General features: G+C 42.4%; 2 protein-coding genes across 12 annotated transcripts in view; both read left to right on the top strand.

Moving 5' to 3' along the window:
- Positions 1-2,863, top strand: part of PTPN5 (protein tyrosine phosphatase non-receptor type 5) — a 71,956-nt gene extending 69,093 nt beyond the window's left edge. For 10 of the 11 annotated variants that reach the window (XM_082194041.1, XM_082194038.1, XM_082194036.1 and 7 more), the window contains one exon: positions 2,228-2,863. In XM_082194041.1, coding sequence (XP_082050167.1) covers positions 2,228-2,324 — 97 coding nt within the window. In that variant the 3' untranslated portion in view covers positions 2,325-2,863. The remainder of the gene's footprint in view (positions 1-2,227) is intronic. The other variant, XR_014212651.1, reaches the window with a different exon arrangement.
- A 4,851-nt stretch (positions 2,864-7,714) lies between these two features.
- The window catches only part of IGSF22 (immunoglobulin superfamily member 22), a 32,751-nt gene continuing 12,876 nt past the window's right edge, over positions 7,715-27,589 (top strand). Inside the window, exons 1-16 of the mRNA XM_082192952.1 lie at positions 7,715-7,952; positions 10,604-10,737; positions 13,178-13,315; positions 13,559-13,695; positions 14,734-14,833; positions 16,534-16,573; positions 17,661-17,838; positions 18,395-18,508; positions 20,107-20,269; positions 20,462-20,734; positions 21,656-21,940; positions 22,822-22,946; positions 24,080-24,221; positions 24,781-25,077; positions 25,789-26,091; positions 26,745-26,918. Of these exons, the coding sequence (XP_082049078.1) occupies positions 10,638-10,737; positions 13,178-13,315; positions 13,559-13,695; positions 14,734-14,833; positions 16,534-16,573; positions 17,661-17,838; positions 18,395-18,508; positions 20,107-20,269; positions 20,462-20,734; positions 21,656-21,940; positions 22,822-22,946; positions 24,080-24,221; positions 24,781-25,077; positions 25,789-26,091; positions 26,745-26,918 (2,569 nt within the window). The 5' untranslated portion in view covers positions 7,715-7,952; positions 10,604-10,637. The remainder of the gene's footprint in view (positions 7,953-10,603; positions 10,738-13,177; positions 13,316-13,558; positions 13,696-14,733; positions 14,834-16,533; positions 16,574-17,660; positions 17,839-18,394; positions 18,509-20,106; positions 20,270-20,461; positions 20,735-21,655; positions 21,941-22,821; positions 22,947-24,079; positions 24,222-24,780; positions 25,078-25,788; positions 26,092-26,744; positions 26,919-27,589) is intronic.

Raw genomic sequence — 27,589 nt, 5'->3', positions numbered from 1 at the left:
AATCTTGTATTATTGTCTTTTTCACTTTTCCTTCAAAAAGAAACTCTGGAGACCCAGTGCTTTCTTCTTTTTTAGCATATGAACAGAGTTTGTCTCTTTGGGAAGTATTGCTGCTGTACAAATCATTTATAACAGGGGTGGAGACCTGTGGTCTTCCAGGTGCCGTTGGACTATAAACCCCATCATCCCTGACCACTGTCCCATGTGGACTGGGGCTGATAGGAACTGGAGTACTGCAATATCTGCAGAGCTACAGGTTGCCCCTCATTGTTGTTTAAAGAAAGTATTAGGGAATAGATAGAAGGGCTGGGCTCATGGCTAATGTAAACCAAGGTTTATGAATCAACAAGAAGCCATGGCTTACTCATGTGGCTTGTTTGTGGTTGATAAAGCATGACTGAGCCACGGGGCTGGGTTTGGACACTCAAATTAAATCGTAGTTTATAAACCATGGTTTAGCATTTCATGTGAACCAGGTCTTGTACAACAGGAAGGCTCCCCCCCTTTTTTTTTACATTCACTTTTAAGTTTTGCCTTTTGAAATGTTGAAACATTTTTACCATTTGATTTTATATTTTTTTAAGAAATCTCTTGTTTTTATTCCATCGTAGTTAGTTAAAAAAAAAGGAGGGTACATTACAATGACAAATTTGGATATTTCTGAGAAAAAATACTGGAAGCAGCCACACAAGATAAAAACGAAATTACAGACTATTAAGAATGTAATGAACGGTTTTGAAGATAATTAATTACATTTGTATTATTTACAAGTGACAGGTATATTCAGAATGTCAGAAATACTGATTTGATGACTTAAATATGTGATCAGTTTCACTGAAATCACTGAAACATAACTTCAGAGTAAACTTGAACTGTTAAATAGATGAAATTAGTTGGATTCACTGTTACCATGCAATGTGAGCAGGGTGATGTTAGCGAAGTGGAATGTCAACTCAGACTTAGAATAAGCTTAACTGAATATGCAGGGAGAAATTTATAGCTTTTGGGGGGGGAATATATATTTTATACAGATGTATAGATATGAATACAGATCCCATGAGGGCATTCCTATCTTCCAATTGTAACATGGAAAGTTAATTGGGAACGGACGGACGGACGGGATTAGTGTACAACAGTACTTCAGACATCACTCCTGTAGCTAGATTGCCATCTTGTGGTCATATGTAACCATTTCACCTGTACCAGGAAGGCTATAGAGCAGGCATAGGCAAACTCGGCCCTCCAGATGTTTTGGGACTACAACTCCTGTCATCCCTAGCTAACAGGACCAGTGATCAGGAATGATGGGAGCTGTAGTCCCAAAACATCTGAAGGGCCGAGTTTGCCTATGCCTGCTATAGAGATTGTATGAAAGGAAAGCTGATACATGCCTTCAGCTTCAGTAACAGCTCAGAAGTACTGAAAGGACTGGGAACACAGTTGATCCAACACCAGTAGGTGGTGTATAAATAAATACTCGTCTAAATAAAAAAGCAGGCTTGGAATCTACACCATATTTATCTCTTACTTTCCATGAACATTAAAAAGCATATCTTGCTGCTTCACCCAAAAGCCAGGGTGAACCTCACCTGGCTCATCTGACTTCCAAAGAATGTAAAATTGTGGGCCGGATACCATATTCTGAATTTAAACATATCACAGAGAATGCATTTAGCACTGACAGCAACAGCTCTTGTGCATCGTGAGGGCAAGTAGTCAGAGAGGAGCACTGGTTTTTGTTGATTAGGTTTTAGTTAGCTTCCCAAAGATGCAATCAGGCAGACTGCTGGAACCTTACATCTTACTGTGGCTATACCATGGCTGTCATTATTCTGACTGTATTGGCCAGGTGTAAATAGATTTGGGGAACCTAAAAGCAATTTCCTGTGATCTTTGGCATCTCCGTGATCCATTACCAGTGTGATTATGCCAAGCAGATACAGTGAGATTAATGTTATATTTTGTTATGATTTTTTTGAGAAGCATTTAGCACAGATCCTAGACCTTAAAACTCTGGTATGTTACCCCAGTGATCTTAGATGCAACCCTAGGAACTCAATACCATTACCAATAGGAAGGCTATTTAAAACCAGTAGACTTAGGATCAGGTTTTTGTGTTTAGCTCCCCCCCACCCCAATTTGTGCTGTGTTATTTTTGTTAATCGTTTTGAGATACACAATGGATATCTGCTTCCAAATCTCCCCCCTTCCCCGCTTCTCTTCCCAGGGGAGGAATGATCCAGACCTGCGAACAGTATCAGTTTGTCCACCATGTCATGAGCTTATATGAAAAGCAGTTTTCTAGAGCAGCAGCAGAGGAATAAAGATTTGTGAAAAATTGCTATGACACAAACCAACAGAACTCTGACCACAAATTGTATGTATTCTAGAGCTGAGAAGACACACGTGGGAATTTCAGAAGATATTTATTTATAAATATATATATAAATATAATATATATATATATAGTTTTACTTTCAAAATGCTTTATTTTGCATTTAAGAGCTAAGATACTGCTTTTCTTCAACATGTAACAGGACATCATCTTCACCCCCCAAAAAGGCCTATTTATACTGTAAATAAGATCAGTAGCTTCATTTATTACAAAATTTTAAAACATCATTGACAGATTTGCTATTTTAAAAAACAAATTACAAAATTGCTACTAGATCCAAATACAGTGCAAAAGTCTTTGATAAATGTATTGCTTAAGTCTGTAATGTATGTTTACTAAGCTTGAAAAGTAACTTTTTTGCCTTTTTTCTGATGGATTGTTTTTACATTTTAAACTACCGGATACTGTGTATATCATAAGACCTTCTGAGTCTGTGCATTAAAGGATTCAAATGGATTCATACTGAAATTATTTATGGTTCATGCCTGGTATGTTTTGAACAGTCCCTTCAAGATAGCTGTGGTATCAAAATGATGCAGAAAGAAGCTATTTAGAGTTGATTGGTTTTTCTGCCTGTATAGCATTCCTTAGTAATGGTGGGGTGACAGATTTGAAAGTTTCTCTTGGGGAGACTCAACAGTAGAATTTGCTTTATGGTTCCAGTAGCACCTTCATGGTTTTGCTCTGTGAGACAAAAATGACATTAGGATAAAAGCTTCTATTGACACCAACTGAAGCTTTTTCTCCTATTCTAATGGCTGAATGTGAGGTCCAGTACAGTGGTGCCCCGCAAGACAAATGCCTCGCAAGATGGAAAACCTGCTAGACGAAAGGGTTTTCCGTTTTTGAGCTGCTTCGCAAGACGAATTTCCCTATGGGCTTGCTTCGCAAGACGAAAACGTCTTGCGAGTTTTCCGATTTTTTTCCGCTTCCCCCCCTTTTTGCTAAGCCGCTAAGCCACTAATAGCCTTTTAGCCATTAAGCCGCTAAGCCTTTAATAGCTGCTAAACCGCTAATAGCGCTAATCTGCTAAGCCGCTAATAGGGTTGCTTCACAAGACGAAAAAACCGCTAGACGAAGAGACTCGCGGAACGGATTATTTTCGTCTTGCGAGGCACCACTGTATATCTGAATGAGCATCTCCACCCCCATCGTTCTACCCGGACACTGAGGTCCAGCACTGAGGGACTTCTGGTGGTTCCCTCACTTCGAGAAGCCAAGTTACAGGGAACCAGGCAGGGCCTTCTCGGTAGTGGCACCCGCCCTGTGGAATGCCCTCCCACCAGATGTCAAAGAGAACAACAACTACCAGACTTTTAGAAGACATTTAGAAGGCAGCCCTGTTTAAGGAAGCTTTTAATGTTTGATGCATTATCGTATTTTAATATTTTGTTGGAAGATGCCCAGAGTAGCAGGGTATAAATAATAAATTATTATTATTATTATTATTATTATTATTATTATTATTATTGATTTTTTTAAAAATCACAACATTACTGTTAATCATGTTATCAGCATTGTGTGTAGTTAGGTCCTAAAGTGCAGGGGAGTTGTGAATGAAGATGCAAATGGCCACTTTGAATGACCTCAGCCTGGATCCACAAACCATAGCAAAAGGAGTTAGATTTGTGGATCAGTCCTCTTAACTGATCCATATATTTGTGGTACTTGGGCATTCAAAAAACTTTTGACAAAGTCTCTTAGCAAAGATTCCTGAGTAAACTTAGCTATGACAGGATGTCTCTATGTACGTACTTCAAGAACAGGAAACAGGAATAATGGAAGTTCTCACAACGGAGGTAAGTAAGAACTAGGATCCTCCAAGGGTCTGACGTGGGAGCATCACTATAGCTTTCTTATCAATGATCTAGTATTAGGGGTTGACAGTGAAGTCTCCAAGTTTGGTGTCTTCAGCAAATTATTCAAAAAAATCAAAAAGATTGTGAAAAGCTTCAAACTGTTCTCTCCCAACTGGGTGAATGAGCAATTCAACTGCGTTTGCCATTTTAGATAAGTAAGTGTAAGTAATGCACATTTAAGGTAGGGGTTGGAACCTTAACCTATGCTCTGATGGGGTCTCAGCTGGAAGTGAAGGGCTAGGAAATGGATGGCCAGGTTGCGGTGGATAGTGGAGGACTGGAGGAAAGTGGCAATGTTTAGTTTAGGTAAAAGGCAAGTAGGGGGATAAGCTGAATACTAAGAGATTCAAATAGACAAAAGGAAGAACGGTGGTATTTGCTTCCATAAAATGTAGGGATATGCATTAACTTAGACTGCTTTGCATTTTGTAGGGAGTGATTGCGTTAAAATGGCTTAAGCAGGCCTAAAGGTTGAGGGCTGTAGCTGAAACGAACATTCCACTAAACGGTGGATAATTTCCATTCCTTTCCATGGGGCCTGTAAAAGAACTACTCTGAGCCTGTTATTGTTCATCTGCAGGCCTTGGGCATTGTTCCTTTGGTGCCAGCTTACGGTATACAGTCAGAAAAAAATTAGCAGATGGCATTTAGACTAAAATACTTAGAGTTGCAAATTGGGCTGTTTTTGTGTGTGTTAAACTGCTCCCCTTTTTTGAAAAAACCAAAACCCTCCATATGCAATAAAAACCTAGTGTGGCAGAGAGAAAGATTTTGCTTTTCACATGACATGTTTTTCCCCCCTGCTGTTTCTATAGATCCTTCCAATTCCAGAGTTCCATTCAAGGGCATCCTACAAAGTGTGTGTGTGTGTGTGTGTGTGTGTGTGTGTGTGTGTGTGTGTTGAATACAATTTGCTTCCAGGTCCTACCTTTTAAAATGAACACAGCTAAGAACCTGAGGGAGAGGCAATTTCTGTAGCTGCATGTATGCCTTATATATATGAGAAGTTTCAGCGCTTGCTTGAGTCAAGGTTTTATTATTATGTCTGACCCCAGTTGAAGTCCCAGTGGCAGCTCCAAGACTTCTTCTCTACTCTTATAAGGTAACGTCTTTCTGCAGCGATCTCTCCCCCAGGGATCTGACGGAGAGCCCTTGGAACAGCAGCTCTTCCTGCTTTGCATAGTCATCTGCTCTTCCCGCGAAAACAAGCATGAGGGAAATGTGCTGCAGGAGCTAAAAAAAGGCTCCAATATAAAAGTGAGAAGCGATGAATGTTTCCAGTGAAAAGGAAAGGGTGGTCAGATAGTTTCTTATTTGGTTATATTAGGGAAGTCTTGATGGTGTGGAGGGGGGCAATTCTTCTTCATTTTTAAAAAGCATCTCTAGAACTTGGGTCAGAATTACCGAGTATGAATGGCACAGAGCCGCCACCAGAAATGGTGTCTCTGTGCCAAGTATGGTATCACTCCCTCCACAATGTGAAGCAACTTACCCCATGTTGTGATGTCATCCTGTGCATTTCTGTGCAGTGAGGCTAGGGAATGGTATAACGTCATGATGATATGGAGCTATACAATATGGAAATACAATGATAAGTTTTAAGTTATGGGTGGAGCTCTACATCGCAAGAGAAACTTATTGTTCTGCCCCTAGAGGCCCTACATAACTGCTTAGAAGTAGGCAAACTACTCACATTATATCCTTTTATTAGCTGACTTCTGGTCAGCCACCTACTGGAGTTTGGCTTTGGAAATGGTAGACATTTTGTGATTAAGCGTGACATTTTTCAGTAGGAAAATTAATTTTTCTGCCTTAGCATGGATCCATGCTAGAGCTCTTCACAGTTTGCAATGCTTTCAGTTGCTTCCGTAATGAAAACAGAGAGGGCTAAAACAATGGCCATGATAAATGACATATTGAGACATTTGTGAGAATATAAAACCCCTCAGGAAACTGAGAAATATGTTTAAGTGAGGTGTATTGAAGCAACTCCAAATGAGGTTACAAGTGCCTTGCGTGTCTGGGTATTGTCCTGGGAACATGAAAGATCCTGCTACATATCCAGCCTGCTAATTTTTCCAGTGCAATTTCCCCTTTGGGCATTACACTCACATTGTGCCGACCAGAAGAATATGGAACATTTTTAACATCCACTGCAGCTACTTTCACATGATGAAATCCCAAAGTAGGGAACTAACTGGGATACATTGTACAAAAAAGTTTGGGTCACGTGGTATTTCCTGGTACTAAATGCATGGTCCTAAATGATGCCTGGACATACTGTAATTTACTAGTGTCCCATTTTATACAATACCTCACATTTAATAGCTGAGCCACTCAACATGGTAGCGGAGAGCAATAGGCAAGAATCACTCTGTCACTCTTGTTTTTCCATACTTAAGTTCAGTTTTCCATATTTCAGCATCAATTTGTAGGTCTAAGTCCCCATGAAAATTCACCAGCATTTTCAAGTTACAAGAAAGATTCTGACAAAACATCAGAAAGAACTTTCTGGCAGTAAGAGCTGTTTGACAGTGGAGAAGGTGGTGGACTTTCCTTCCTTCCTTGAAGGTTTTTAAGCAGAGGTTGGATGGCCATCTGCTATGAATGCTTCAGCTTAGATTTCTGCATTGCATAGGGTTGGACTAGATGACCCTTATGGTCCCTTCCAATTCTATTATTTTAGTGTGCATTTTTCATAATTGATACATTTTTATATGCCATTTTGCCGAATAAACACAGTTTTGCAAGTAGTTTCCCTTCATAAAATTAATTTCTTATGTTACTTCCACTAAAACATGCATTTTTAGGAACATTTCCCCTAATATACTATTTTTGTGCATGAAATTTGGCTGGTGAACTTTGGTTTGCATACAGTTTTTGGATAACATGAATTGGGTTCAGAATACAAACTCCATCCCTAAGGACCAGGAAAGCATCATAGAGTCTCTACTTCGAGCGACTTGGGATGGTATTCAATGAAGAGTTCCTCAGAGTAGACCTGCTGAAATGAATGAGCATGGCTAAGTGAGGTCCGTTAACTTTCCATGAGCCATGAGTAGAACTTAATAGGCTACCACCCCTGGAACCATGTACAAAAGAGCCTCTGATACAGATCACTAGCATTTCACGTGACACTTTTCAAAACTAAATGAAGCACGTTTTGATAATGCCCTCCCACCATATCACACAAAAGGAGAGGCAAAATAATCACCATGAGCCACTTTCTACAATATTTTTCTGTGTGTACAAATGTTAACATGGGACAGAACATAGGCGAAAGCAATTTTTAAATTTAAGTCCTACTAAGGACCCCTTTTCAGTCATATGTAAAGTGTTGTTTTTTAAACCACTTAATGTGCTAGGCTTCTTTCTTTGATAACATGCTTTATTTAATGGTTTTGCTGTATATCCCCCCTCTTTAACCTTAATGGTCTGTCTAATTCTACTATGTGAAACTGTTGAAGCTGCAGAAATGGATGTAACCACATAGCCCACAGGGGGCCAGTGTTTATTTAAAGTTTGAACTACACAGAGCCTTATTTGAAATATGCTGTGGGACCCAGCTGTCTTCCAGAGTCTGCCAAGACTTTAGCCATTTCACATCTGCTACAGGACTCGGAAGAACTAACTGATGCTCCCTTAAAGTTCTGTTTCATAATAGAGACCACCAAGAATCTTGGTTGCCAGAAGAAAAGGTACTGTTTACAAATAATTTAGTTTGCCTCTTTTATTTGTTTGGATTCTAATATGTTGTTGTTGCTGCTGTTGCTGCTCTTTTGCTTGTGTTTTATTTCTAAAAAAATCCAGGAGGGAATTAAAAATAAATAAATTATATTTTTACTAGATGGGTCAAATTAATAATATTCTCAGGTTACTGGCATTTTGAAAGTTTTATTTATTAATTTATTTCATAAGATTTATATATCTCTTGATTGTAAAACAAACAAACCCTCAAAGAAGTTTTCAAAATGAAAAAAAAACAAAATTATTGATAAAAAATGACTAGCTTAAAACATTAAAAAATCTGGGTAGGCTTGTATTTAAAAAATATGTTTTTAGCAGGGCACTGAAAAGTATACAATGAACGTACCTGCCTTGTATCAACAGCCAAGGAGTCCCACAGTGTTAGTGCTGCCACACCAAAATACTGATTTATATGGAATAAGGCAATCTCAATGGTAAACTGGTCCCAAGTTGTTAGGGGGCTTTATATACTAATAGTAACACCTTGAACTCAGCTTGGTAGCAAGCCAGCAACCTGTGCAGATCTCTGAGCACAGTTGTTATATGCTAATAAGATCTCACTCCTTTCAGTATTCTGCACTAACTGCAGCTTCTGGATCAAGTATAAGGGAAGCCCCATGCAGAGAACATTACAACAATCCATTCTTGAAGTAACCAGTGCATGAACTAGTGTGGCAAGGTCTTCCCAGTCCAGGAATTGCAAAAGTCTAGCCACTGAGGCCAACTGGTCTTCCAGTGACAAAAGCTGGATCCAGAAGCAGCCCCAGACTGTGAACCTGCTCCCCATCCAAGGTAGACAATGGCCTGATTTCTCGGGCATGGGAACTACCCACCCACAGTGCATCCATCTGGCCAGGATTCAAGCTCAGCTTGTTTTTCCTCACCCGCCTCAACGCTGCATCCAGTCACTAGCTCAGGGACTGTAAGGCCTCTCCTGATTCAGATGTTATGGAGAAATAAAGCTGAATGTCATCAACGTACTGATGGCACCTTGCCCCCAAACTCCTAATCACTTCTCCCCGCGTCTTCAGATAGATATTAAATAGCATTGGAGATAAAAGAGTACCTGAGGCTCCCCATAACCTAGCCATCAGGGGGCAAAGAGCACTCTCCCAGCGTTACTCTCTGGGCTTGGTCCCAAAGGCAGGACAGCCTGATCTAAGGAGGGTCACAGCAGCAGAAAGTAGCACAATACAAATATATGGCAAACCGCATGAAGAAATGGGGCCTCAACTGCATGTTTAGGTTGAAGATGAGTCCTGGATCTGAAAAGATGCAGACCATCTTCACACTAGTGGCAGGCTCCATCAATAATGTGCAGTGTTGTCATGGAAACTCTCTCCATGATCTGAGTGACAGATATGTTTGGTGGGTGGCTCTCAGTAGAAATGTGATTTAGAGGTTTGATATAAAACAAGCCAGCCAGCCTGTTGTCTGAAAACCAAACCTCATTGCTGTTGCCAGTTCCACCCAATGAAGCCCCATCCCCATTATCACCAACCTATTATCCAAGCAATGAGGGCCAGGCTGTCCTGCGTCAAGATGCCATACCAAACCAGGCAGTTCAGATGGTGAGGGCATATCTGAGCAGTCTCTAAGAAGCTTCAATGGCCCCTGGGTTTTCCTGAGCTCCTAAACTCCTAGTCCTAAGGATTAGGATGCAGTTGCTTACTGGACCATCTTGTCTTTCCCCACAGTCCGCACGATCACTGTGATTATCTGAAGCTTCCCTCATGGTTGACCCCCACCTTCTTGGGTACTGATGGTGACCAGAAACAGGCTGCCAGGGGTTGTGGTTCCTGGCTTTGGAATGCCCTCCATAGGGAGGCTGACTAGGTCCTTATTGCTATTATCATTTGGGCCCCACGTGGACCTTTCTCCTAAGCTTATAAATCTTTTCGATCCTTTAAGAAGCAGTACAAAAATATGGCTCTTCCATCTTTATTATATATTGCTAGATAGGGTTGGCTTTGGGTTAAAGGTTGTGGAAGGTGCACCTAGTTATTAGTAAATAAGTATAATGCCAGTGTGTGGCATTTCCCTCTGCTTGTGGGAAAGGCTTTTTTTAATCCCATGGATTCCTCAGCTAATTAAAGACAACTGAAAGAGATTTTCACTTATTCTTCCTCCCTCCAGCACCCCCACCCCTGCCCAAAAAATAATTGCTTCTCACAGTTGCAAGACCCTCCAGCACAGCATGGATTGCGATGCAGGGAGTCACAAGAGGAAAGAAGGAGCTGGTGCAAAATTGCCCCCATTTGTGGAAGCATATACGGGATCACAAGGTCTTTCCACAAGCAGAAACACACAGTTGGATGTTACCTGGTTTCCCCAGATGTGGAACATTACTAATCTTGACAAGAGTGGATGACAATAATTTAATGGGAGAAAATCAATAGGAGTTCTTGGGGGATGAGGGCCAACCTTTCTCCCTGTTCCTGCTCACTCCAGCCATTGACACCAGACTGGCTCCTCTCTGCTTTTCCCAACTGCTATATCACCTTACCCCGATCTTGCATGCTGTTTCATGGTCATGAGATATGGGAGTGAACACTAGACTTGCTTTGACTGAGTAAAATGATCAAGCTTTTTATTCTTACAGCCCCTGAAAATACTGTAATCTGCAGAACGCCATTATGGCAACCGCCGTCATGCATATGGAATCTCACTCCATGGTCTCCAGCTCTAGCTCCAGCTCAGTGCAACACATGTCTCAGACTACCACAATTGTGGGAGGCAAGTATTGTGACAATCTCCAGAAGCTCAGAGCATCAAATAATGTTGTTGGTCAATAAGGAACTAAATCTGTTGGACTCAATCCAGCTAAAGTCAGCTGTGAGAAAGGCTACTATCTCTATTCCTATTAGTTATAATTTTTTATTCAGTTTATGTTGGCTGTAGTTTTTACCCTGATAATTTTTTACAATAAAGGATGATTTCAGAAATAATGACTGAATTAAGGAATAATTCTGTCCACACTTATCTAGCTATTAAGTCCCATTGAACTAAATGGAACATAACTTCTGAATAGACATGCTTAGGCTGGCATTACCTTCCCTTATATCCAAAATGGGCCACACTTAAAACACAATATTAAAAACCGTTTCAAACAGCATACAAGCACAAAAAATAATGCGGGTCCTAACCTGACATCTCAGGTGTCAGCCCTGCCCACCTGTCAAAATTTGTCACAGCAGGGATGGGCAGATAAGGAAGTACAGTGGTACCTCAGGTTACATACGCTTCAGGTTACAGACTCCGCTAACCCAGAAATAGTGCTTCAGGTTAAGAACTTTGCTTCAGGATGATAACAAAAATCGGGTTCTGGTGGCATGGCGGCAACAGGAAGCCCCATTAGCTAAAGTGGTGCTTCGGGTTAAGAACAGTTTCAGGTTAAGTACGGACCTCTGGAACGAATTAAGTACTTAACCTGAGGTACCACTGTAGCAACATGTAGTGCAACTCACCTTGTGCCCTGACTCCATTATGCTGAGCTCTTCCCATCTTGCAGACAACTTATACCAGAAATATGCAGCTGGTAGATAGGTAAAGGTAAAGGTACCCCTGCCCGAACGGGCCAGTCTTGCCAGACTCTGGGGTTTGTGCGCCCATCTCACATCTATTGGCCGGGGGCCAGCGCTGTCCGGAGACACTTCCGGGTCACGTGGCCAGCGTGACAACGCTGCTCTGGCGAGCCAGAGCCGCACACGGAACGCCGTTTACCTTCCCGCTGGTAAGCGGTACCTATTTATCTACTTGCCCCCGGGGGTGCTTTCGAACTGCTAGGTGGGCAGGCGCTGGGACCGAGCAGCGGGAGCGCACCCCGCCGCGGGGATTCGAACCGCCGACCTTTCGATCGGCAAGCCCTAGGCGCTGAGGCTTTAGCCCACAGCGCAGCTGGTAGATAGCAGAGCATTATTTTAAGTCTTAGCTTGAACTAACCTCCTGTGTTATTACCAAGAACTAGAGAATGTCTGAGACATTGGTGGGTGTGAGGGGTGTGATGCTCCCCTCAAATCACTGCCATAGTCTCCCATTCTTTTCTGCACCCAGCATTAATTCCTTGCCCTTCGATTTAGAGTTTTCTGCAACCTTGTCCATCCATCATCTCTCTTTATATCTCAATATATCATTGCCTGCAAATGCCACTTCTTATTTTACCACCCTCAACTTCCTTAAGGTCTCTTGCTCCATTATTTATTATATTTATTGTTTATTTATTAAATTTATATACCACCCTTCATCCAGGACAGTTCATAACATAAAAATACCAGATAAAAATACAAAATACAGAATAAACATTTAGTTTGTCAATCCTTCCTGGTTATCCTAATGCATAGCACTTCCTCCTTCATGAATACCAGATAGCCCCTCCCCTTTCTATCTTCTTTCCCATTGCAGCCCCAAATCAACCTCTTCCATAAAGCTTTTGTATTAACCCCTCTATTGCCACTCAACACTTATTACCCTTCCTTTCCACTCCCACCATCACTGACTAAATTTAGTAAGCTCCTTGGTTTAGAGGACTACCTTTGTTTTCATTACTCTGTACAGCACTGGGTGCACTGATAAAGACAGATTAATCAATTAACCTGAAGAGCCCATCACATTTTATATTACTTAGCTGCTTATATCCATTACCGTCCACACATTACATCAGATCTTTTCAAATGTCTATATAAACTAGGAGCATCCTCATAGTGAAGACAGGAGATAAGCAGATCAATGAAACACATTCCATCCATTGCTCATCCCTCTGGTGCCATTGCTTATGTCAGAGGAGGGCAACCTGCGACCGGGGGCCAAATCTGTTTTCCTGAAACCATATCTGACATCAGGTGTAAGGCAGGTAGAGATGTGGCTACTTTCACAACAAAAAGCATGATTGAGCCCCCATGCATCAGCTGATTCTGCTTAGTTTGGGTGTGTAACTCTCATGCGCACCCAACCAACCCCCCAACCCCAGAAAGCAGCATTTATCTTTAGGAAGACACTAAAATGGCACAAGTTGTTGTTTTCCATGACTTGCTATGTGGACCCTCAGAGACAAAAATGTGGATTTAATTCTCAAAATAAGTTAATGAAATAACTGTCCACATACTATGTTCTTTTGGGAGGGGGAGTTGAAAACTGGGGAACCATTTTATATGAATAATTGTAAGTTTCTGCCTGGCAGAGGAGACCATTTCAACTAGCAAGAGCTCTTCTTCTTCTGTGGAGTCTTTCAGCATGATCACCCGCTCCGTCGAGATACCTGCAGGGGAAAGCATCCCAGAATTTGTGGAGAAACCTCATCCGCTAACAGCCCCTGAAGGTGAACAGAAGTAGCATTCATCTAGTCTATAAGACACTTCACCTTCAAGGCATCACAGGCACTATCCGAAGACACGGAAACCAGAGCTAGCCACACAGAAACTCTGCATGCAGCTGCTCTTCCTCTAGCATTAGTTTGAGGAGCAGCAGATGGAATGGTTAATTTTGGCACAGCAAAGGTAGGTTGTTGCAAACTAGAATATCACTCAAATTTCACTTGATGCTGCTTCACATTTGCCTACAGGAGACAAAGCTGTATTTCGAGCCAAAGTGAAAGGGAACCCAAAGCCCAGTGTCATCTGGAAAAGAGAAAGTGGGATACCAATCAAAGAAGGATCAAAGATGTTTTACGACAGCATTAATAAGGAATATGTCCTTAAGGTAATATGAGTTGCTTTGAAAATCCATTATCTTACTATAACTTACTTCTCTGAAGTGTAGAGAGGGAAGAATCTTCTGGATTTCGATTTCTCATATTTTGCTTTTCCAGTCTTCAGTTCCAATCTTTCCATTTCTGCATCAGCTTGCAATTTTTTAAAAGAATGAAAATTTGTATGCATTGTCCATGCACATTTCCCCAAATATTTCCATTTTGTACACAAAGCTGCATTTTTTTCCTCCTTATATAATGCATTTTTGCACCGTATGTTTATCTGCATACTTTCCCCAATATATGCATTTTTGTACTCAGTTTTTTGCTGGTGAGCTGCGTCACCAAATTTGGAGACATGCAACTTTTGAAGGTTAGCTGTGTTTTGTTTCACATATTGGCTCAGGAAGTGTGAATAAGGTGGGTTCGCATTAAAAAGTGAACTGAAATTAATTTCTGCTCTACATCAAGCTGATTGCAGTATTTTTCAACAGCGATATTCAGCGTTGCAGTTTGAAATACTCACACTTTTTGGGCCATCAGCTGTGGTAACAGAGACTTGCATTTATTAAGCTGTTCTTCTATGAAAGAAGAACATGCACAGAGCCTTTGAAATTACTTATTGGCTCATGTGATGTCATTATAGGGAGAGGAAGTCAAAGAGAAGAGCTAAAATCTCTCCAAAGACCTCTCTTCGGTCTTCTTGCTAGTTCAACCCTGAGAAGTGGCTCCAGACAAGTATGGAGCCAAGGCCAAGAGTGAGAAATCTGTGGTTCTCTATATATTGTTGGATTGCAACTCCCATCTGCCTCAGCCAGCATGGCCAGTCACCAGAGATGATGGGAGTTACAGCTCAACAACATCTGGGGAGCCATGTGTGAAAATAGCCCTATCTGGAGAAGCCCTATCTTCAGCAAGAGGCAATTGATTCAAATCAGCATGAAATTGACTCCAGATGCCTCAGTGTTTAAGGGGAGGGTTCTGCTAGTTGTGTAAAGTTTGCAAGTGCCCCTCACTGCCTGTTTTGTCTGGGTGCCGTGTCTTTGCAGATGGAAAACCTCCATGCAGATGATGCAGACAATTACAAGTGTGTTGTTTCCAATGACCATGCTGACCTCATCTGTACTGTGTCCTTGACTATCAGTGAAAGTAAGTACCAAACACATACCTAATCTGAGTTCATAGGGGAGAGACACCACATTATAGGGGGGAAAGAAAGGCCCTTGGAACTTTTACCAAAGTGGAATATGGAATGAGGAAATGGAAGCCCTTTGATAAATATGTAATAAGATATACAGGTGGGTCTCCTAAGCTACGCTGTAAACTGATTCCTTGTTCCTAATTTATTTATTTATATTTATTAAATTTATATACCACCCTGTACCTGCAGGTCTGGGAGCAATACATAGGATAAAATCAGAATATAAAACCACAAAATATGTGATCAAAATAAAAGCAAAACCAACCCAATTACCCCCCCCCATTTTAATAGGGTATAGGATGTCAGTCAACCAAAGGCCTGGTTAAAGAGGGATGTTTTTGCCTGGCGCCGAAAGGTGTATAATGAAGGTGCCAGGTGAACTTCCCTGGGGACAGCATTCCACAGATGGGGAGCCACTGCGGAAAATGCCCATTCTCGTGTTGCCACCCTCCAGACCTCTGGTGGAGGAGGCACACGAAGAAGAGCCTGAGAAGATGATCTCAGGGTCTGGGTAGGTTCCTATGGAAAGAGGTGGTCCTTGAGGTATTGCAGTCCTGAGCCATTTAAAGCTTTATAGGTCAAAACTAGCACTTTAAATTAGGCCCAGAAACTAATTGGTAGCCAGTGCAGTCGAACCAGGATGGGTATAATCAAACTGTATTGACCTGGTAAGCAACCAGGCTGAATTCTGCACCAGCTGAAATTTCTGAACCATCTTCAGAGGCAGCTCTACGTATAACTCATTGCAGTAATCTAACCTTGAGGTTACCAGAGCATCGACAACAGTAGTTAGGCTATCCCTGTCCAGATAGAAGCATAGCTGGTCCACCAGCCAAAGCTGGTGGAAGGCACTTCAGGCCACTGAGACCAGCTGAGCCTCAAGTGACAACAAAGGATCCAGGAGTACCCTGAAGCTGTGAACCTGCTCCTTCAGAGGAAGTGTAACCCTATCAAGAACAGGCAATCTCCTACCCGTCTGGTCTAGGAAACCACCCACTAACAGTGCCTCAGTCTTCTCTGGATTGAGCTTCAGTTTGTTGGCCCTCATCTAGTCCATTATTGAGGCAAGAAACCAGTCCAGCATTCCCACTGCCTCACCTGTAGCTGTAAAGGAGAAATAAAGCTGAGTGTCATCGACATACTACTGACAACATACTCCAAACCTCTGGATAACCCCACCCAATGGTTTCATGTAGATGTTAAACAGCATAGGGGTTAGGATTGAGCCCTGTGGAACCCCGCATTGAAGGCTCCATGGGGCTGAAAAACATACCCTAAGCAACACCCTCTGAACAACCATTCAAGTACGACTGGAACCACCACAAAGCAGTCTGTCTCTCTCCCCCCCCCTCCAGTTCGGACAGCCGCACCAGAAGGATACCATGGTCGGTGGTATCAAAAACTGCTGGGAGGTTGAGGAAAATTAACAGGGACATGTTTCCCTTGTCTCTCGACAGAGGTCATCATACAGGGTGACCAAAGCAGTTTCTGTGCCAAAACCAGGCCTAAACCCCAACTGAAATAGACCTAGAAAATCAGTTTCTTCCAAAAGCACTTGGATCTGGTCCACGACCACTCGCTCCAGAACCTTAACTGTCTGCACTAACTCTCTTCTTTTAATTTTCTTTCACTATTTTTGAACCAAAAGGTGAAGAAAAGATGGATTTCAAAAAAATGTTGAAGAAAAGGTGAGGTTCTCTCCCCACCCCCCAATACACCTGTGGTCAGTTTCCAGATCTTTCCCCTGTGTGGGTTACAAAGAGGACCAGCCCAATGAGTTTTGCTGCCTGAAGCAAAGGGCAAGAAGTTTCCTCCTCCCCCTCCTGTTCCATGTACAAAAGCCCAGCAGACTGCTGAATCTTATCTCAACATCCTCCACTGCATCCCAAGGGCAGTGGCCTAGATTAGTGGGTGCAGGATAGGCTGCATAGCACATGCACATCCACTCTCTGCCTCAATATTTGCCTCCTGAGGCAGCTACCTCACTTTGCCTCATGGTAGGGCTGGCCCTGGTTACAACATCATTGTGGGTTGGTTGGTTGGTTGGTTGGTTGGTTGGTTGGTTGGTTGGTGGGCTGGTGGCCAAGCAAGAAGCAGTATGAGCACTGCTCTTGCAGGAGTAAAAGGCCATGGCAATGAGAGAGGCCAGAGCATGGCTGTCCCTGTGGATTGCAAACCATGTACGGATCATTTTTTCTGTTAGTTTGTTAGCTTTAAACTTTTTTATGCCACTTCTCTAACATACTCCTGTCTTCCACTGCCTCCCGCAGTTTTTTTACCAAACTGTTGGAGGCAGTGGAAGACAGGAGTGCCTGGTGTGCTCTGGTCCATGGGGTCACAAAGAGTTGGACACGACTAAACAACAACAATTATGAGTGGTGCAGGGAGGGAGGAGGAGTCCCAAAGTAGCTGTTCCATTGTCTCTGTCTCAGACCATGGGTGGGGAGTGGCCTGTCAGCCAGAAAACACAGTGAGCAGCTAAATCTGAGCCAAGAAACAATCTGTTATGTTCCCTCAGGGAGCTCAGTGAGGAAGTAGCCCAACCACATAGATCAGAATGTTCTCTGGGAGAAGAAGAAAAACATACCCATGGATAAAGGAAAATAGTTTGGGAAAGATTTGTCTTAAGACCTCCAAGCTGGTTTAATTTTCCTGGTTTCCCTCTCAAGAGCCCTGGGAATTATAGTTTTGCAAAGACCCTGATGATTTTCTGTTAGAAGTAGATGAATAAATGCCACATGACTGCCACATGACCTGTTGTGTGTGCGCACACAGGGGGCCTCCGGCTCAAAAGAAAAAAGAGAAGAGGGTGGTTAATGAGAAAGAAATGCTGGAGATTCTCTCCAAGGTGCCCAAGAAGGACTTTGAGAAGGTCTGCATGGAATATGGCTTCACAGATTTCCGAGGACTTCTTAAAAAGCTGAAGGAGATGAAGAAAAAAGTAGAAGTTGAGGTTAGTAATGCTTTTGGACACTGAAATGACATTCCATCTCTGCTCCCATGTATATCATAAAGAAGTCTTCGGCTGCAGTTATTCAGGTGTGTGTTGACTTATCTATATGTCATGGGGAAAAATACTGGATCCAAGAAAAGTAGAATTCAGACTCTGGGCATTTAAAAAAAAGAAAAACAGTAATAATAATAACAACAGTGTGTGTGTTTTAATCCTGCCACTTGAAAAATATTGCCATGATACACTTGTATGCAAAGTTTGTTGATGCAAAAACAAAAGATTGGATCCAATGGTGCCCTTCCATGATCAGAAAAATCCTATTTACTAATGAAAATTGGACTTTTAAGAAGAATGCTAAAATATTTTTTGTTATTTTTATTTATTAAACTTGTATACTGCCCTATACCTGCTGGTCAGGGCAGTTACAGCATAAAAACATAGAATCCTTAATAATAAAAAAATAAGGTTAGGGCATAGGAAATCATATGGAATTGTGATTCATTCTCTTTTTTAAAAAGAAATTATTAAAGATTTTCTTTGGTTAATTTCTATTCAGGCCGTAAAAATTCTGAAGCCTCTGGAGGATGTTTCTGCTAAGGTGGACTCTACAGCAGTATTTGATTGTATTTTAGAACTGAGGGATGCCAATACAAAGAGGACGTGGATCAAGGTAGGGAAACACCTTTCTTTATATGGCTGAAACAAAGGACGGCGGTGTGTGAGATTTTCAGACTAATGATTGGGGGGTATCTGTCACAGGTTTTCCTCTAAAGCTGTCTTTTTGGCTAGCTACTTCTATAAGCCCATTTAATACAATGCAATACATTTTATATTCCAAGAGAGAAAAGAAGGGTTGTTAATTTAGCCACACTGTAATGTTAGACAAAAGGAAATTGCATACATTGCTTTTCCTAATCCTCATTTACCTACCAATATGCCAGCTATGGCATACTTCCAATAATTTCATAACATCACTATGATGTTCAGTTGAATCCATGCATTCATGAATACATGTTGACTGCTTTGTAGCATTGTTTTCCCATTGTTACGGTTGCAGCCAGTTCGTGAATGTGTAGTTATCACTTAATGACTGGCACATGTACATAAATGTCACAAATAGTAGGCCCCTCCATATATCTTTTTAATTGTGCATTCCTGATGTGTTCCTATGATACTATTGACACTGTCACATATGATTCCATTACTATTACTACTACTACTACTACTAGTAGTAGTAGTAGTAGTAGTAGTTTCATTTGTATACTGCTTTATATTTTTAAGGAAAAAAATCTCAAAGCGATTTACAACCAACATTAAAACTTCAAATAAAACAATCCAGAATAAAACATAGAAGAATATCAACTATAAAGTACAAAAAAATAGTCCAGTAGCACCTTAAAGGTAAAGGTAAAGGGACCCCTGATGGTTCGGTCCAGTCGCGGACGACTCTGGGGTTGCGGCGCTCAACTCACTTTACTGGCTGAGGCAGCCAGCGTACAGCTACTGGGTCATGTGGCCAGCATGACTAAGCCGCTTCTGGTGAACTAGAGCAGTGCACGGAACCGTGTTTACCTTTCTGCCAGAGCAGTACCTATTTATCTACTTGCACTTTGACGTGCTGTCAAACTGCTAGGTTGGCAAGAGCAGGGACCAAGCAACGGGAGCTCACCCCATTTCAGGGATTCAAACCGCTGACCTTCTGAGGGCCAGTGTGGTGTAGTGGTTAAGAGCAGTAAACTCGTAATCTGGTGAACCGGGTTTGGTCCCCGTTCCTCTACATGCAGCTGCTGGGTTGACCTTGGGCTAGTCACACTTCTTTGAGGTCTCTCAGCCTCACTCACCTCACAGAGTTTTTGTTGTGGGTGAGGAAGGGAAAGGAGATTGTTAGCCACTTTGAGACTCCTTAGGGTAGGGGTAAAGCGGGATATCAAATCCAAACTCCTCCTCCTCTTCTGATTGGCAAGCCCTAGGCTCTGTGGTTTAACCCACAGCGCCACCACCTTAGAGACCAACTAAGTTTGTTCTGGGTATAAGCTTTCGTGTGCATGCACATTTCTTCAGATATTCTTCAAATATAAAGTATACATTCAAAGCAACATAATTGATAGGTAACTAATATACTATCTTTAAAAAATCAAAATAAAATATTACCAAAGGAGGCCAAGTACAGAACGCACATTTAATGCAGTTCCCAACCCATATTTGCATTATGGGTGCATGTAGCTTTTCGCTTCATCATTCAAAGCTTTCCATATTTCCTTTTTCCAGGGTGATGAACCTTTGCGTCTTCAGTATTCCCTAGGAAAATACGAAGCAAAGCAGATGGGCACTAAGTATATGCTGTGCATCAGTAATGTGACTGAAGCCGACATGGGCACATACAGTTTTCAGGTGGGAGATAAGCATCTCTCTGCACGATTGAAAGTAATAGGTAAATCTGATCTTTAATTGCATAAGATAAATCATATGCTTATAGTGTGTACAAGTCACAGTAGTCTTTGTTATTTGTGTAGAGTTGCACTGATGAACTCAGGCTGAGAATCTGGCCTGTACTGTGGAGACATCTCTGTGGTTGAGCACAGATATAAGCAAACAGTGAAGCCTCGTCATGTTTTTTTAACAGATGAACCCCTGAAGTTTTTGGCAGACCTGAAACCTTTGACAGTAACTGAGCGGCAGACTGCTGTGTTTGAGATCCGCCTTTCGAAAAAGGTGCCCAACTTTGCTTGGAAGTTCAATGGGAGAGAGCTGAAGCGCGATGACAAGTATGAGATCATCTCGTCAGAGGATGGCTTAACTCACACACTGAAAATTAAGGATGTCCGTCCAAGTGACGTGGGTGCTGTCACTTTCGAAGCTGGAGATCTCGCTACTAAGGCTGATCTTTCCATTCAGAGTAAGTGATGCTGAAACTGTATGTTAACTATTGCCCAAGGTATCTAATTTTAAAAACAAACAAACAAAGAACTGGAGTCAGGCATCACATTTTTTTTATTGCTGCAAAAAATTATGGTGCTTTCCTCTGCTGCCATCGTCTTGGATTCCTATTCCAGTATTATGTCTAAAATACTAAATAGCCTATTGGCTTTACTGATTCATCTTCATTAAATTCAATCTAAAATGTGAAAGCAAGGACTTGAAGGGATTTCTGCTACGGAAAAGAAGAATGTTCTGTTAACAGTGCTGTTTGGTGGTTTGAAGAAAAATGGCCGACGAAGGGAGGCAAAATCATTTGTACAACCCAGATTTGATTTGTTCTAACATATGATGGAATTGTCACTGTGTTGGCTGGGCTGGTTCCCACATCACTTTAATCCACATTTTAGCTTAACTATAGTTTAAAGGTCAATATGTAACATGTTGGTGTATAGAACTAAAATCATGGCTGCTTCATTCCCTCACCCCATCCTCCTCCTGTTGCTGCCATGCTGCTGGGGACAAAGCCATGGTCTGGCTTAGTGCTGCATCCAAGTCTGGGCTCATGGTTTGAGTCCCCCAAGCAAAGAGCAAATGGTAAGCCAAGAACAAAGCTCGGTTACAGCTCCTGGTTTGTTTGGAGCCCAGGCTTTGTAAATACCCTACTGTTAGAAATATGGGTATTTTTAGACTGAAATCAGTTTGAGTTTTCATCCTCTTTTTTTGGTGAGAATGGTACCTCCACAGAGTACATTCACAAAGTTCCAGGCTTTGGTTATCTCTCCTTTAGCTTACTTAGCCCCCTATCAACACACTGTTGTTGGCCTTGACTTCCCAAAATCTGGTTTGCTTCCTGTCGAATTCCATACAGTCCAATTTCTATCTCCTCTTTCCTCTTAAGGAACACCAATTAAGTTCGTCAGAAACTTGAAGAATGTTCGAGTCAAGGAGAAGGGCAAAGCTTGCTTGGAATGTGAGCTGACCACTAAAGATGTTACCTTGAAGTGGCTGAGGAATGGACAGGTGATTGCAAGGACTAACAAGCATACCATGACCCATGAAGGGAAGACGGCAGAGCTGATCATTGATGATTGTCAGTTTGGTGACTCAGGAGACTACATGGTGGTTGCCACGCAAGAAAATGACCCCACAGAGTACTACAGCACTTGTGTTGTTACTGTAGAAGGTAAGGGTGGCCAGAGAGTTTAGTAAAACAAGTTTCAGTGGCATTGTCAGATGGCATCACGAGGTTTCTGAACTCCAGCCACACATGACTTCCATGTGATCAGGGGTGCAAATCTGCACCTTGTATTTTTCAGTTTGTAGACTTGAATTTCAAATGCTGCTGCACATGAGGAGCCCAAGTTGTCACTCGCTGGATGTTAATAAGGACATGCTGTGCTTTTATCTCTCTTTATAAGCTGTTCTGAATCGGCCTTATTGTAATGTTGCTTTACTCTTTTATTGCAAGTTTGCAACCTGCCCTGAGATCATATGGTGAAGGGAAGGACATAAATTCTCTTGTAGTTAAAATGAAATGAATGGGGAAGTGAGCAACTGTTGAAGAAAACCTGGAGGAGCACTGCTGCAGCAGGGGCTGCCCCTTCTGGCTTTAAAGACCCATGAGAAAGGAACTTTGCATCTCTGGGTGAGGGAGCACAGAAGCACACACACTCGGCAGCTTGCAGATTCTAGACAAAAGTTTCCAGGCTGATCTGATGTGGTGGGGGGTGTAAGTGCCCCTACAACAAAAAGGGGAGAGTGCTGTAGCTCAGCAGTAAAGCATCTTCTTTGCATGCAGGAGGTCTCATGCTCAATCCCCAGCATCTCCAGGTAGGGCTGGGAATATCCCCTGCCTGAAACTCTGCTGCCAGCCAGTGTAGAGAATACTGGTTTAGATGGACCAAGGGTCTGACTTCATATTAGGCAGCTTCCTATATTTGTTTGTTCCTAGGAATAGTTAGCTAACTAAATCTGCAACAAGTGTTCTTGCTTATCTTGTTTGGCATTATCTGCTCAGCATCGTTCCCTGCTTGCTGTAACTGAGGGTGTTTCCTCTCCCTTCAGAGAGATTTGCCACAGTAAAGAGTGGCTTATCGGATGTCCAGGCTCCAACAGGGGATCCAGTAGAGCTTTCTGTTGTCCTGAATGATGAGAAGGTGGAAGGCGTTTGGCTGAAGGATGGTAAAGAGGTATGTTTCTATGGTGTAAGCAGAGAGACTTGCACATCTACCCCTGCACATCTACGCTAGTTAATTGATGTGACTGTTTGTAGAGCCACAGAAGAATTAGCAGCCATTTTCTCATTAACATTTCAGTCATAGGAAGCTGGGAGTATGGAAGAGACCAAGGAAGCCAATCATCACAGTGTAGTCACTTCAGCATTTTCTCCTTGGACAGTGAAGAAACTAAGGCTGGCCTTAGCAGTTGTAGACAATTGTTTTCTGCAGTCCCAACTGTCTTCCCTTCTGATATTTCTCATGCAGGAATATTGCATTATGGCAATAGCAGGTGTGGTATGTTTTGTAAATAAAGTGACTACAAGCAGGATTCAACTACTGAGCCTTGTCAGTGGAAGTCCTACAGAAGGCGCATTGGGGAGGAGAGGGGGGACACCCCATTGTGCAAGCAACTTGCTTATGCAATGGGGCATCCCCCCTCTCCTCCCCAATGTGCCCCCCCCTTGAAACTGACTTCGAGTGGTTGAGAGACAACTTGGGGAGGGAGCATTCTGTCTGGCAAGCCAAAATGCTTGTACTGATAGAATGATCAGAAGAATGCAATGCTGGATCCCTCCCTAGGAAAATGTGGTTCTCCATCCTTGATGTCATATTGTGGCTCAAGGGAATTTTGAAAAACATGCTCTTGAGCCTCCTTCTGCTATGTCACACCCATGCTTATTTTACTTTCTTTAAAAGTGGCAAACACTAGCAATGCTTTCCTCTATAGCTGTGATAAACGTTTGAATCTTCCATTGTTGTTGGGTTTTATTTGGTTATTTGAAGGCTGTGCACCCTTCCTTCTACCATGCTGGAATACAGGTGTGTCCCTTTTTAAAAAAAGAAATGAAATGAACACAACAATGGTAGAACAGCTATTGCAGCAGCACAGCAAGTCCATGTGCATGCATACAGACACAAAAGCACATCCCTTATATGTGGAGTCATAGCATAATAGAAGTGTAAAGGTCAAGCATCCATGACAGATGGCCATCCAATCTCTGCTTAAAAAGGAAAAGGCTTCCTTTAGAAGCTTTAGAACTTGACTCTTACCTGTTTGCCGTTTGAACTTTTAACAGGACCTTTCTTTTTAACCTTTCCTTCAGATTACAGATATGAGAGGAATCCAAATTGTCAAGCAAGGGGCTGTCCACAAACTGATCATTGACAAGCTGGGAGAGGACACTGAAGGAAAGTACACTTTCAGAGCAAAAGGGGCAGAGAGTGAGGCCACTGTCAGTATTGCAGGTACAGTACTCCTGTCCCCCCACCCCCACCCATGTAATTTCAGCTTGTCCGTTTCCTTTGACCGCTCCCTCCTCCTGCCCTAGGCCTTAATTTCAGTAACACACAGGGCATCCTAGACATCAACCTGATGTCATGACCAGGGCTGTGAGTGTATTGCAGTTCTGCAAGTGTGTAGAAAGACACTGAATGTAGTGGTTGGCACAAAATTCAGCTTCCTGAGAATCTAGGCTTGCATTTCTGAATCCAAGGGGTCAGGCACAGTTAACTCCCCAAACCTTGACTAAGTCTAACTTTTATTGGACCCAGGAATTTAGGGTGCTTCACACCCAAATCATATGTTTGTGTGTCTGTGTATGTATATGTATATGTACACATATCACATCTCTTCTGAGGCCACCTTAAACTTGGAATTCTATGGCTAATGGAATGTATGGCTTCAGGGACTTAAACTGTCATTGGTGAAGACCATACAATGAGGCATAAAAGTGTATGAATGTTGCTAACGTGTCTTTTTGACTGCAGTTTTCAGACCTATTTTTCCATTCTCTCCCCACTCCAGATCCCCCTTTTATTGATCCATCTGTGCTGGAAGCTTTAGCTGCTCACCCAGTGACAGTGAAAGCAGGGCAGACAGCCAATATCAAAGTACCATTCAGGGCCAAGCCCCTGCCCAAAGTCACCTGGTTCAAGGATGGCATTGAGGTGACCGAAGAAGACAGAATAGAATTCGAAAGGACCAATGACCAAGCATTGCTCACAATCAAGAACTGTGTGAGGGAAGACAGCGGTGCTATCTTGCTGAGGCTGAAAAGCGATTGTGGAACAGCCACTGCTCAACTGCACCTCAATGTTATTGGTAGGTCCTGGGGTGATCCTCTAGGGCAGTTCACAGTACAATCTGAAGCATATTTAGGCTATAATCCTAAACATATTTTCTCAGGAGGAAGTCCCATTGAGCTCAATGGGAGGTGCTTCCTAGTAAGTGTACTTAGGATTGTAGCGCTGACCATGGGGCTTAGTCCAAAGTAAGTATGTGTGTGATCACACTTCGGTATCTTAAAGGGTAGACAAAATGTAAGGAACTGAATTTTCCTGCACTAAAAGGACAGTTGCCTGTCACATCCTGATCTTGTGTTCTTCTGCCTGGAAATAAAATCCTACTTTGTTCAGAGGGGCTTAGTCTCAAGTGTGTGTAGGACTGCAGCCTTAACTCTGCTTTTGCTGAGTTTCATTTTTGTCCATTATTTTAGAGTTAACCACACTCACTATACCAATGCTTACTCTTCAGGAATTGGAAGCCCAGTTTCAGAAATTTGCTACAGTGTCATAGAACAGGTGACGGGACCTTGAGATGCGTTCCAGATTCCTAGTTTCTCAAGGATCCTCAGGTGGCTGTTTTTGAGGACCATAATTCTTTAGTTTCTGCTGGTAGATGAAATTAGTCAAGTGACTTAGGCTGCTTTGAATATGAGGCCAGGCTTGTCGAACACCTCTCAAGAAAGTCTTGATGGGTTCCAAACGGTTGTGACCATTGCCACTCTCTTTGCAATTTCTCTGTGTGCTTCAGACAAACCAAAACCACCACAAGGGAAAGTTGAATTCCTGGAGAAGACTGGGAAGTGTGTCAAAATGAAGTGGAAAGCTCCCAAGGACAATGGCGGCAAGCAGGTGACCCACTTCATTATTGAGCGGAAGATGGTTGGGAAAAAATCCTGGACCAAGATTGGAGAGGTTGACAGCAAACACACCACTTTTGCCACAGATAAGGTAGAAGAGGGGAAACCCTATCAGTTTCGGATCCTGGCTGTCAACTCTGAGGGTGTGAGTGAGCCGCTAGAGTCGGAAGAAATCTTTGCTGGGGATCCTATTGGTAAGTACCTGGCCTGATTCTGTTAGATAAGATTGCCATCTGGTTGCATGCTTAGAGCATTGAATGATGACGTTTGCCATTGTCCAGTGGGGGTTTTTTTAGGCTGGTGCTGGCCTTATCTTAAGATAAGGTAGGACATGAAGAGAATTAGTAAAACATTCTCTTATGAAGGCTCAATTCGCAGGTTTCAGTTTCGGTCAAAATGCAAGTCATTGCATTTGTCAGGAAGGAATGTTTACCTGGGACAGAAATCATGTTGAGTTTTAGCATCTTAGCCAATTCATGGAGTTGATTTAACTTTAATCATGTGCCCCTTTATCTGCTTAATGCTATGTCTGGTCTGTATATAATGGGATAGTATGTTCAGACTTACTGGGTAGAGATGGTCTTGCCTGAGTCACTTCGATTTCTAGAACTCCCCTTGGTGGGGGTAAGAACCCTTTTTTCAGCCTGAAAGCTTTATTGACAACTTTCTGGGGACTGTGTACCAGAGGTTGCCATGGCCAGAAGTAATGGCCGGGTATAGGCACAGAGGCAAAAGCGGGAACAGTAGAAGTGACTCTTGCCTTGATTATAATTTCATAGAAAAGCAGCTAAGAACGAAAAGGCTTCCACTGTAATTCTGATTTCCTCTGTCCTCAAATTCTTTTCAGATCCCCCAGGTCAGGCATCTCAACCTCAAGTTACTGATGTTACCAAAGACGCGATTACTATTACCTGGAGTCCTCCAGCTAAAGATGGTGGCTCTCCAGTAATGGGGTATGTTGTGGAAAGGAGGAAGAAAGGCAGCAACCTTTGGGTCCCAGTGTCCAAAGAACTCATTCAAGGTCAGAAATTTATCCCAACTGATGCACGCACACTGCTAAATATAATTACACACACACACACACACACACACACAAATTGCAACTGTCAAGAATGTAAAGCAAGATGTGGTGTATTAGTCTCTAAAGAACAAAGTGTTTTTTAAAAATGGCCTTGCTCAGTCAGACCAAGATTCATGTAGTTCAGTATAAACACAACCTGGAGCACAATCTAGGGACTCAGAATACCTGTCTATTATGTTTTTACTAAGCGCAAAGCACCTGCCAGTAGATACTTCACCAAATACAGGTAGTGACCATTTTAGGCATGTCCAAATGATGTGTCATCGTCAACATGCAGGTCCTTTTGGACCAGGAAGAGGGGGAAATGGGGGCATAATGGGGGCACACTTATGCATGCTCCACTGAAGCACATGGGGGCTGGGAACGGAACCCCCTCATGCAAAATGGTTTATCTCCTGTATATACATTTACTCTGTCCAATCCCACTTCCTTTTTTACAGATGGCTCCAGTTAACCATTTCGTCTTAACTTTCGAATGGTAACTGAGCCACACAATTGGTCTTGGAAACCACCTGACTGTTGATCTCACTACCTGATTTGTCCTCTGTTCCCGAAAGAGGGCATGGCCTTGATTAGCTCTTTTCCTCTTCTGTTACCCATTAGGAAATCCA

Source organism: Podarcis vaucheri, assembly GCF_965113315.1.
Source record: "Podarcis vaucheri genome assembly, chromosome: 1".
Taxonomy (NCBI): Eukaryota; Metazoa; Chordata; class Lepidosauria; order Squamata; family Lacertidae; genus Podarcis; species Podarcis vaucheri.
The sequence above is the reverse complement of the archived record's forward strand: the minus strand, read 5'-3'. Positions and strand labels throughout refer to the sequence as shown.